At 39.1% G+C, this 12,129-nt stretch overlaps 1 protein-coding gene across 5 annotated transcripts in view; it reads right to left on the bottom strand.

Annotated features, from left to right (window-relative positions):
- The window catches only part of LOC103285352 (cyclic AMP-dependent transcription factor ATF-7), a 106,975-nt gene that overhangs the window by 73,453 nt on the left and 21,393 nt on the right, over nt 1-12,129 (bottom strand). For all 5 annotated transcript variants that reach the window (XM_054719000.1, XM_028144478.2, XM_008140772.3 and 2 more), the window contains exon 2: nt 9,991-10,059. In XM_054719000.1, the coding sequence (XP_054574975.1) occupies nt 9,991-10,038 (48 nt within the window). In that variant the 5' untranslated portion in view covers nt 10,039-10,059. The remainder of the gene's footprint in view (nt 1-9,990; nt 10,060-12,129) is intronic.

Raw genomic sequence — 12,129 nt, 5'->3', positions numbered from 1 at the left:
AGGCATTTAGGGGCGATCAGGCCTGCAGGGGAGAGCAGTTAGGGGCGAGATCAGGCCAGCAGGGGGTTAGGGGCAATCAGGCCAGCAGGGGAGGGCAGTTGGGGGCAACCAGGCCGGCAGGGGAGGGCAGTTAGGGGTGAGATCAGGCCAGCAGGGGAGGGCAGCTAGGGGCGATGAGGCAGGCAGAGGCAGTAGGGACAATCAGGCTGGCAGGGGAGGGCAGTTAGGGGCGACATAAGGCCAGCAGGGGAGGGCCATTGGGGGCAAGATCAGGCCAGCAGGGGAGGGAAGTTGGGGGTGAGATCAGGCCAGCAGGGGAGGGCACTTGGGGGCAAGATCAGGCCAGCAGGGGAGGGCAGTTGGGGGCAAGATCAGGCTGGCAGGGGAGGGCAGTTAGGGGCAATCAGGCAGGCAGGCAGGTGAGCGGTTAGAAGCCAGCAGCCCCAGATTGCAAGAGGGATGTCTGATTGGAGAGGGTGCAGGCTGGGCTGAGGGAACCCCCCCGCCGTGCACAAATTTTGTGCAGTGGGCCCCTAGTCCAATGTAATAAAAGGGTAATATGTAAATTAACCATCACTCCATCACAAATATGCGGCCCCCATATCCACAAGATGGCAGCACCCAGTCCTCTCAGCCCCGCCAGAGTCCCCCAGTCCCGGGGTGGGGGGGGCCACTGAGAGCAAGCAGCGTGAGCAGCCTGGCAAAATGCTTGCTTTGTTGCTGCAGTGATGAGGCAAGCGTTCCACCCCGGCCGCGGAGGGCCTTTGGGCAGGCCGGGGCGCGGATGGGCCTCTGGGCCACGGAGAACCTCTGGGCAGCGGGCACGGAGCAGCCAGGCCCCACAGAGAGCTACTGGTGCACAGATTCGTGCGCAGGGCTACTAGTTTATATATAAACTAGAGGCCCGATGCACAAAAATTTGTGCAAGAGTAGGCCTTCCTTCCCCCTGCTGCTGGCCCCAGCTTCATCAGGAAGGACATCTGGAATACGTAAGGTCTAATTAGCATATTACCCTTTTATTATTATAGAAGGCTAAGCAACCGTCCGACTGGTAGCTATGATGCACAATGACCACCAGGGGGCAGACGCTCTGACCAGTAGCGGCCGATCCCCACAGACCAGGCCAAGGGACCCCCACCTGCCAGAGGGACACCGCTCACTCCGTAGTTGCCCTTCGAGCCACGGCACCGCCCCAGGTGCGGTCCACTGGGGAGGGGACCCAGGAGGTTGGCTCTAGGGCGTGTCCGGCCCGCCAGCCACCTTCTAATTAATTTCCTTTTAATGTGCACAAATCCGTGCATCGGGATACTAGTATATAATAAATGTAAGCAAAAAAAAAAAAAAAGTATGAGGGTTTATTTCTGGATATGGAATCTTTCCTGTTTACTTTCAAATTGCACTGATTTTTTTCAATCACATATAAGGCTGCCTATGGGAGGGGAGAGGAGAGACTTTACTGTCCTTAACAAATGAAAAGGGCTCTAATTCCTCTTGCTTTGCCCAGCCCTAATACATTGACACCCCAAATATAGCCAATTAAGTGTTTATTCTGTCCTTTGAATACCTAGAACCAGTAGGACTGTCACTAGGAAAGCCAAATCTTTTAACATCAAAGAGATAAGAAAGGGTGGCCATCTAAATCTCTGGATAGATTCTTGGACTTTTAGAAGGACTGTGGAGCTGTGACCTCACATGTCTAATTTTTTCTCCCTCTTTCTCCAGTATTCTCAATCACATGATTATCTGCTTACAACTTTAAAAAATTAGAGGACTGCATGACTCTAACTATAGAGATAGCAAAAAGATCAAGAGTTACTAGGGGATGGGAAGAGGGAGAAAAAAGATAAGAATTCTTAAACCATTCTGTACCATACTGTAATAATGGATACATGTTATTATACATTTGTCCAAACCCACAGAATGTACAACACCAACAGTGAACCCTAATGTAAACTTTAGTTAATAATAATGTATCAATACTGGCTCATCAGTTGTAACAAACATACCACAGTAAAACAATTTGGTGGTAGGTGGAGTGCAGTGATGCGGGTATGTGGGAACTCTGTATTTACTTTCCACGCTTTTTTTTTTCTTTTAAATATAAAACTAATCTAAAAAAGAATCTATTATTTTTTTTAAGTTAGAGGAAATGCTGGTTAATAATCTTTACCAGATACAATAGCTAATACAAGCCAAGGCAAGCTGTGCAAGAGGAAGGCAAAAAGTAAAAAATTAGATTATAGCGCTTGATCACAAACTGGAGAAGACAGTAACTAAAGACAAGGAAAGAGGCTTGAGGAAGTGAGGGAAAAAGAAAAGGACAATTCTCACAGCATTTTTATAGTGACTGGTGTGCAAAAACTAAAGCAAATGTTATCTTCCTTAGAGAAAGAGAAACCAAACTTAGAAGAGGCACTGAGATACTCAGCAGAAAAATCCCCACTAAGCCTCAAGTACACTTATGAGTGTCACCCTGATGCCCCTCCCTGTGGCCAAGAAATCAGTTTGTCATTGTAGCCAAGTCTGCAACCTGCACTGGTGTCAATCTTTATGGTAGATTTAAGTTGTTTTTTGTGGGTTTTTTTTTTTTTTTCAGGAAAATCAAGGGATAATTGCCCAGTATCAAAAGAAGATTTGACCCTTGGGAAGAAAAAGGGGCGTTCCTTTTGCCACAGGGTGATTCTCTCTGGAATAACATAAATGGTTCTTCCAGAGACATGTCTTTGATAAGCAGAGCTCTGATTCCAACAGCCAATCTGCTGAATGCCAAACAGAGCACTCAAGCGTTCTACAATGACTCAAAGGATTTATCCTGCAGACTTTCCCTGCAGAGCTACTCCAGTTTTTCAAAGGCAAAAAGGGAGGACTCTTTCCTTCCAACCTAGGGAATTGCAAATTCCACCTGGGATCGAAAGACAGAACTATGTTTGCTCAAAAATCTGACATCATCTATGTGAACTACAAGATTTAAAAGCTGGAATGATAGCTGGCAACTTTAGTCTTTAGAGCAGAAGTTGGTTCAGCTCTTCAATCTGCCAGCAAAGCAACACAGGACACGTATTGTGCCAGGCTGGGAATGGGCTAATTTCACAAAGTCGTCCTCATTCTCTATGTACTTTCACACCGCAATTGCAGACAGTCCAGATTCTTACCAAAGCATAATCTTAGGAAGCTTACATAGTTCACTGCACAAAGAAATTTCAAAGTAAAAACACGAAAGCACTATTACAAAGAGATAAACCCCAACACTTGCATCTTTTCCTGTAATTCTTTCTTTCATGAAATCCTATACTTAACTTGATAATTTTGTTAGAGAAAATACAACAATCTATTAACAACAGCATTTCTCCCTCACAATTTGTATGCCATTTCTTCAAGATGAGCTTTTGAAAGAGAAAAGCTTTGTACACATACTAACTCAAAAATAACAGCCGTGTGCTATGATTTATAGGACAGTTCCTCTGTGGTTAAATAGATTCAGCCCTCAAAAAAACAAAAGGAAACTAGGCTAGAAACCTAAGATATCCAATTTCTGTTTAAAACATATTTGTCATGATAAAAATTTAAAAACACTAAAATTTAGAGGTAATCACCTCTATTTTGATTTTTATAAACATGCATTACTATAGTGACCAAGTATCTGGGATAGGTACTGGAGCAAAAGGGTTAGTAACAGCAAAATATAACACAGGAAAATATAAGCCGAAAACCAGAATAAAAAATTCCCCCCCAAAAAAAACCCCCAAAATATACAACCCTTTTAACAAAAAAAGGAATAAAAAGAGGACAAACTAAAGATGTTTTGCTTTATAAACAATATTGGCAAACAATATATGTGAAATTTTTAGATATAACCAAATCTAAAACTGTAGCTAAGTATTTACTAACACAACTGTAACCCTTTCAAATGGTTTTATGATTTGGTTATAAAGACTCAATTAAGATAAAAACCAGGCTCTGACCAAACTCCAGCTCAAGGGGCTTTTCTTATATTATAAAGTCTAATTTCAAAGGGGTGTCATGTTTTAAATCACTGGCATATGGTTAAAAAGCTTAAATTTGCCCAGTTACATCCTTTGAGCAGAGTGTGTCAGCTCTCTTTCTTCTCCTATGAAAGAGCTTCCAAAGAGCATCTCTTGCACCTTAATTCATAATGCACAATTTATCGGCATTTCGTTTCCTTTCTAAATGGCCGGGAGGGAAGAAGAGCTCCACAGCCACTGTGTGTGGTTAGTAATGGCGCTTTTACTTGTCACTGTACAAAGCCTGTTAAATATTTACAACACAGACAGCAATATCTGGTCCTAAACACCAGTTGTGAGTTGAATTTTTTTTTTTGAAATAAATCTATGACATGTTTTCCCCAGCAAAACGCCAGAAGACTTTCCTAACAGCTTCAAGAGACCCAGTGGGTCCAGAGGAGCAGTTATAGGCCATCTGGTGATTACTTATTATTATTTATACAGCACTGTAGATGTACACACAGATGTGTTATGAATCCACATACAGAGCAGGCCCTAGCAAGGGCTTCAGACAAAATGCAACTGCTGAGCAAGTCAATCTGCATTAAAGAAACACACTAACCAGAGAGTGGGAGCACACTGGCCGTTCTATCTGCCACATTAGCTGGAAGAGTGTTTGATAAAAGAATGAAGAATTCTATACAATGATGTCAATATCTTGTAAGTGAACAACCTACCCATATGTGTTTTTTCAGGGGTGGCAAAAGAGAATTAATAAAGGACAGGATCTCAGATCCAGAAGGCACTTTATAAACTCGGCAGTTTGTAAAAAAAGGGAGCCGGAAAGCGTCCCTTTCCTAATTTAGGAAGAACTGAGATATAAACATACAGGATTTTTTTTTTTTTTCCTAACAGCAATGCTCTGAGAACAGTTTCTGGGCTCTCATTCCAAATATTAAGTCATAGCCAAGAAAAATAACTGAATAAATGAAAAAAGTTTACCTTAATTTCTTGGGTATAGCTCCAATTAGATTTATACAGCTTTTTTTTGAGGCAGACTGGAACAAGAATGCTTTTAATCTACTATGCTTTTAGTAATATAATAAAAAATATAACATGGAAAACTAAAATAATCACCTAGATGTTTCTAAAAATAAGTGTCAAGAGGGCCAGATCTGACGTTTAAAAACTTGGATTTAATTCCTAGTTCGTAAAACCTCTACATTTTTTTTTTTTACCCCAGTCCCAATTTTATCTACACAATGCATAACAGTGGTCTACTTCCATCACAAGGTTACATAAAACTGCAGCATATTCAGAGTGAACTGAAAGCTATTGCAAAATCAACATATTATTACAAAAAACAAGGTTAGCATTTGGCCTAATTGTGTATAATGCAGTGTATTTTCAGCTGCCTGACAGCATGCAGGCACTGTTACCAGATGGGAACTGGATGAATTATTGAATGAAATATGAATTATTAAATAAAAATTTGAATTTTTTTTAATCTCTTGGCAGAGGGTGAGGAAGAAAGGCTTATTTGTTTGCCTGAAACTGCCCTCACCTGTCGAAGCATGTAAAGATAGCATATACCACCATTAATGGCATTTACCTATCAGAGCCATTTCTTCCCTTGTTATTCTCCAATTCACGAAGCTCCCTTAATATAAAAAAATCAGTAATCAACACCAAACCATTCTTCCTTGCCTTTCTTTTGTGCTAATGCCAGTTAACAGGAAAACTTGCCAAAGGGATAGAATTAAAAATCCAGAGTCCCATAGTATCAGTATGGCCCATTTAATGGGAAGGCTGGGATAACAGGAATAATCTCTATAGATTTGTGTTATATAGGCAATAAAACATATACCTTTGTAGCATGCCAGCATTTAACCAATCATAGAAGCTATTTGTTGCCTCATATATTACAAGGCAATAGAGATTTAAGGGATAATGTTCATGGAGGCAGAGGATACGAAGCAATAAACAGCATTGGAGGTTGGTTAAATGCCAAGTGAAGCCAGGACTACAGCATCATAAACATTATTCCTACTATATGACAAGATAAGGAGGTACAAGAAACTGCCCTCAATCCCACCACAACTAGGGCTCTACTGCTATTCTTGGCCTTAGAAAGGGAAAACAGGAGTCCCATGAGCAAGTTATATTTCATGTCTCAGAAAGGAATGAACAGAACCCCAACTTGTACCTAAATGTCCCCTGGGAGAAGAAAAGCTCTAGTGGTAGATATCCTCAGAGGGGGGAAAAAGAGTAACAGCCCCTAAGGTCACACTGGACAGAGAAACAATCCTTCTTTAAAAGGACAGCATTGATACAGAGTAGTTATTACAGAAACCTTTCTCAATGACTAATAATAGGATGATACTATCCATTAAGTAGTATCTCTCCATAGGAAATGTGTTCCTGTTTTTAAGGAAATAGACATTTTAAGTAATAAGCTTATATGACCAGCTTCTGCTCAGTGACTTGATTATGATAACCAGAAAGACTACTTGAATATGAATAATTTGTACTATAATACAGTATCTATCTATTCTTGAGAGGAGGTATAGAAATATGAAATTGGTTGACTACTGAAAATAAGAATTGGACAAAAAGCATCCAAATGGTATGTTATCTAACTGCATCCTCATGAAATAATATCTCAAATTCAAGACTACTGACCAATACATAGTAATTTTTCCTACTTTATAATCCACCTTCAAATAAAAGTGCCCCCTAAAGCATTAAAAAAATCTCAAGATTTGCTGGATTCAGCCACAAACTATATTTCTATTATTTAACACTCACACACAGGCAAAGACATTTTATAGTCACAATGTTTTTAAAATAAACAGCTGGCAAAAGTAGGTTTACAGTTGTGATATGCAAAACACAGAGGTTATTCTTGTATTATAATTGATTTATTATTGTATTATTTTCCATACAAACAACTATAAATCTACTTTTGCCCCACCCTGTATATGCTATCTTTTAACCATCACATCAAAAACCCATACAACTCAAATTTAGCCAGCCCTTTGTCACAGGGAATCTGGGGCACGATTGCCTTAACAACACTAACCCATTCTCTGGAGGCAGCTCTGTTAACTACCACGGCTGCCGCAGTCCACAGAGAGGTACCAGTAGGAATATTGCTTTCCCTGAATTCCTCTTCATGAAGGTGATGAGGCTCAAGAGAAAGAGAGTCTCAACAGAGAAAAGCCGTATCACCTGTCTTTTCAGATAAGAATGCAGAGAACACAGCCTTTAGCAGCCATCTCTAAAAAAAAGTACAGGCAGCATATTTAGAACTCAGCTGTGTCACATCAGACTTACTGTTGGGAAGTGGATCATGAACAGAATCCAAAAATAACAGCCATTAAAGACCTAGCAACCAAAACATGTTTATGTATCCATTGAAAGCCTGGTGGTTTTGATTATATGGTGAAGAGCATAATCCACTAGTCTATTTTAGGTGAATTTTCCTTTCACCTTCCTAACTTAATATTAAAGTGTAAGATGTGTTTTGAGTTTGGGGGTACCTGGGGTAAAGCCTGGGCAGGCAACAAATATTAACATAATGCAAAAATCCTATAGTGTTTGTTGGTTGGTTGGTTGGTTTTTAAGGATCAGTCTCTTGAATTATAATTTGTTTTCATTCTTTCTTCCTCTAACTGGTAGAAGCCACTGGTTTTTGAGACTTCTAGAGCATTAAGTTCTAAACCATGCCTAACAAAAATTATCACGGTCCTTATTATCCTTTCTGGAACTTAGCCTCTTTAGTATTTTAATATTTCTGGAATAAAGAATTTGAATCAATGACAAGGGTCTATAAATAGCTTAAAGGCCTCCAGGTGTCTCCAGAATGAAACCATTTTCAAGGATGACAGGCCAAGGGTAGTTCACTGTACCAAATTTATCTTCTCTGCTAGATTTTCACTATTTCATATAGCAGTAAATCTTGCAGGGATCCCACTCGATAGTTATTTGTTACCAGATATTGGGAAAAACTTGGAAGAAGACTAAAATATAACTAAAGAACTACAATTTCACCTGACCATAAAGTTTTAGCATGCAAGAAGGTAAAAAAATCTGGCTACCTTCAAAGCCTTAAGTTGTAGCTTTCTATCTTTTTTCTATGAAACAAGTAAGTAACTTCCAAAAGAAGGCAGCAGTCTCCCGAAGTCCTGCACTGCTGAGGGGGAAAAGTCTTCAAGACCTACACCAGAGTTTATCATTAATCCTAACAACCAAAATACCAACGAACAATTCAGAAACGGGAAGAAGTAGTAGGGGAAGAAAAAGGCTTACGGTAAACAACTCAACGATGTTAAGAAACCAAACTGAAAAGTACCTACTGATTTCCTACCTCTAGTCCAAAATGAAAAAAACAACACAACCCCACAAAAAAACAAACAAAAAACCTTCTCCCGGCTCTCAAATTTCAGTGAAAACTACTCTTTTTTGATGAGACAGCTTGAAGAAACATTATTCAGATCTTTTATCCTCAGAGAGCTTAAGAGATGCTTTTCCCGTGTGTTCCTTTATTTTTATCATCCACTTTTATTTCTTTAAGTCCTTGTCTGGATGGTTTTAGGTACAAAACATATAAGAGAGATTATTGGCATAGAGTGGCTTAAATAATAAGTGAAGAAAAGTAAATGTAAGTATGAGAAAAATATATATTTTCACCAAAAATGCAGGTTTTTAAAGTAAAGAAGTGAAAAAGGTACCAGGTATCAATTATGGGAGTCACGTTAAATACTTTTAGCAATAAATTCACACAAAATTTTGGAGGAATCAGGTTCAGATATGTACTCCAATACAGATGTCTGAAAAGTGAAACAAATTTACTCTATATCCCCAAGTGGTTTCTATTGTTAAAAAAAGTATAAACCACATGGAGAAAACATGCAGTCAACAATAAAGCCGAAAACTTTGACAAGGAAGGAAATACACCCTACAATGCTGAATACTTCAAAATACAATGCTTTTTCAGTCTTTTCTGAAAATTTCAGCATTTACTGGAATTTGAAATCATCCTCTGCCTATTCCTTGTCACCATTCCCATCTCATCCACCTCTCAAATTCCAATTCTTAGGAATCTCTGGAACTTAACTCTCTCTTCTTTTTGTCTAAGTATTTACAATGTTTAATAGAACTAGTCTGCAATCTCACATACCACCAGTAAGTGTCACTGGACAGTCACATGACATATTTCTAACTGAATTCAACCCTTCAGGATCCATAAAATCAATTCATGAAGACAGAGAAAACTTTCTTTGTATTCCTTTATTCATCCTTTGTGGAACACAGAAATAGGGGAGGGTATAGGAAGAAGAGTCAAGAAAGTACAAAATGGGGAAAAAAGGGCAGTTTCAAAAAATTACTTTATTAAAAAAGTATATGATGAAAAATATCTGACACATGATACACACATCCACAAACAATAACATGGCAGCAGGGAAAATGGCTGAGAAGTCTTGCAGCTTATATATTGCTATGGGATCTCAGGTTCTATGTTGGATTTGTCTTTCTTAGATATATGCCATAGCAGCTAACAGTGATTTTCTGAATCAACAGTCAAAAGAAACTTTTTTTTTCATATTTAAAAAATCCAAATAGACTCTGGCAAATTGGGGTTAACAATGGGTGCGTTCTCAGCAGCCTATCCAAATATATTAAACTGACTTTTATATCCATGAACGTTGAGGAGAAGATATTTCAAAACTTGGCTTTGTATTTAGATGGATAGGTTTAGAAAGGAGAGAGAGCAACGTGTATTCCTCAACACTGTGTTGGGAAACAAACACCAGTAGAATAACAATATGAAAGAGAGAAAGGCAGATTTCATTACGGTAGAGTGCCTACACTTCCCCATAACTTGGATTTACACACTGCAAATCCTCTGATCTGATTACCTCCAGTGATCACGTAAAATACCGGCTTTAAACTCTTTGCCTTAGTGATAAAACAGCCACTTTGATTCACAACGAGACATTCACAATAAAGTATATTGTAAACGTACCTGTCCACAGCCCGGGGCATTGCACACAAACGGTCTGTCGTCTCCCATATTTCATATAGCAGAGCGGAGCTGAGGAGGAGGAGGTAGGGGGAAAAGTTATGTTAAATATGCTGGAGTTTTAAAAAAAGTGCTTCAAAAATATCAACCCTAGAAACAGGTGTTCCAAGAATGCCATCTATCAAAGCCGTAAACACAGGCTACTTTGGGGAGACACATTAGACAGGTGGCATATGATCTACCGTGCCTCAATTGAAACTTTTAATTAGAAAAATTTAGACCTAAATAGTCGAGGAATTTCAAACCTTTTGCTACATTTTCCCTCTTTCTGCTACAGTATATAACACACTTCTCCAGTCTGCTGAATTACAACCAGTGCAGTTCCCTATGTCAATAAATCCACTGAACGCTCGATGCGGAAGCCATATTTCTGAACTAGAGAAGACCAAAATTTGTCATTTAATTAATTAAGGGATTATAGGAGGGGTGCTCCATTTTACAGGGCTATAATCTGGCTCCCTGGTGTATAAACTAGGAGACGGTTGGCAAGGGCCGTTTATCCCAGATTATTGCCAAAGAAAACAAAGCACCCATCCTATTGGGCTACACGGGAAATAATTTTCATTAATAAAAAATAAAAATAAAAACCTTCTCTCCCCACGGGGAGCCTCCTTCTCCCCCCACCAATAGTCTGTGGCAAATGGAGAAATATCGGTGCCCTTCCCCCTCTGATTCTATTTATGGCTAGGTTTTTAAAAGCAGCAATAAAACAAATGTCGACTCTTTGGGGGTTTACTGGGTGAATATGTTCCGGCTGTTTGTGCTGCTCTCGGCCAGAGTTCTTGGGCTGATCGGTTGCAGCCAACAGATGTGTGCTGCTGCAGGGGATAAAGAAATGGCACTAAAAGGCATCACCATCCATCCTCTCTATTTCTCTGAAGAATATAACAGGGTTTATATTGTTGTTGTTTTTTAATTATTGAAGCTAACTCTTGCAATGCTGATAGAAATTCTTTGTCAAAGAACAATAATTCCATATGAATGTGTTGGGGAAATTTTTCATATCTCTCCTAGGAATAAGAATAGAGGTGGAGGTGAACAAAAATTAGAAATATAAAAAAATAAATAAAACAGTACTTTGAAAAGGTGGGGGGGAAAAGGAAGGGGCATAAAAACAGTCTTTATACGATAAACTCTTAAAGGACATTTTCAAACATCCTTCTATAAGAGAGAAAGGTATATGAAGAAATATGAACAAGAGAAGGTGAAAGAGAAAGAACTAAAATTTGAATATGCCTTCAGAATTATAACCAAATTTCACATTTTTATCTTGGAGACAAACCAAAATGTCAGGTTAACCTCAGTCAGGCCTGCGTTAAAATAAAATATGAAAGTCCTAGACTAGATCCGGTAATCAGAATACCATGCTTAAAACTCAGAGGGTAGCTAGGTAACAACGCTTCTTCAACTCTCTTAAGACTCACTCTGGGGTTGGAAAGCAGTATTTCTGGTAGTCTGATCAGTAATTCCACAACCAATCGGTGTTTAAAATTGTGGGGTGTCCGTAAAATAGAAAGGGCTTCTTAGTCACCTTTCAGTGTGACAGGAACAGGGTCTAACTATGAAGAAACTGGTGCTGCGGCATTATTGCTGTAATGGAAGAGAGCTTGCATGTACATAGGTGTACACAGATTTATATCGCATTTAGCCAGGATAAATTGCTTCAATAAATTGTGTTCCTGAGAGGCCAGCTCAAGCTGATGATTGGGTACTGGGAAAATGAGAGCTTTATTTTTCTTCACACAGCCTCAGGACAAGGGGATTTTTCTGGTTTATTTGTTTGTTTTAAATACATGATGATTTTTTAGCACTTTCTGGAACTACAACATAGTACAAAAAATAAATACAAATAAATAAAAGTAAATAAATGCAAAGACCAAGGTCATTATGACTGAAATTTCAGAGTATTTCTGAAAAGCCATTTATCTCCGGAAAAAATCCTACAACTGCTGTGCTGGAGATAATTTCACTTCCTAATCCCAGAACCTGCTTTCTGAATATAATCACAAAATGAGATTTTATTTCAACAAGGTTCTCTAACATATTTTCAGCCAGGAAGTAATAAACTACAAGGAATAGAGG

Source organism: Eptesicus fuscus, chromosome 7, assembly GCF_027574615.1.
Source record: "Eptesicus fuscus isolate TK198812 chromosome 7, DD_ASM_mEF_20220401, whole genome shotgun sequence".
In the NCBI taxonomy this organism is placed as follows: domain Eukaryota; kingdom Metazoa; phylum Chordata; class Mammalia; order Chiroptera; family Vespertilionidae; genus Eptesicus; species Eptesicus fuscus.
The sequence above is the reverse complement of the archived record's forward strand: the minus strand, read 5'-3'. Positions and strand labels throughout refer to the sequence as shown.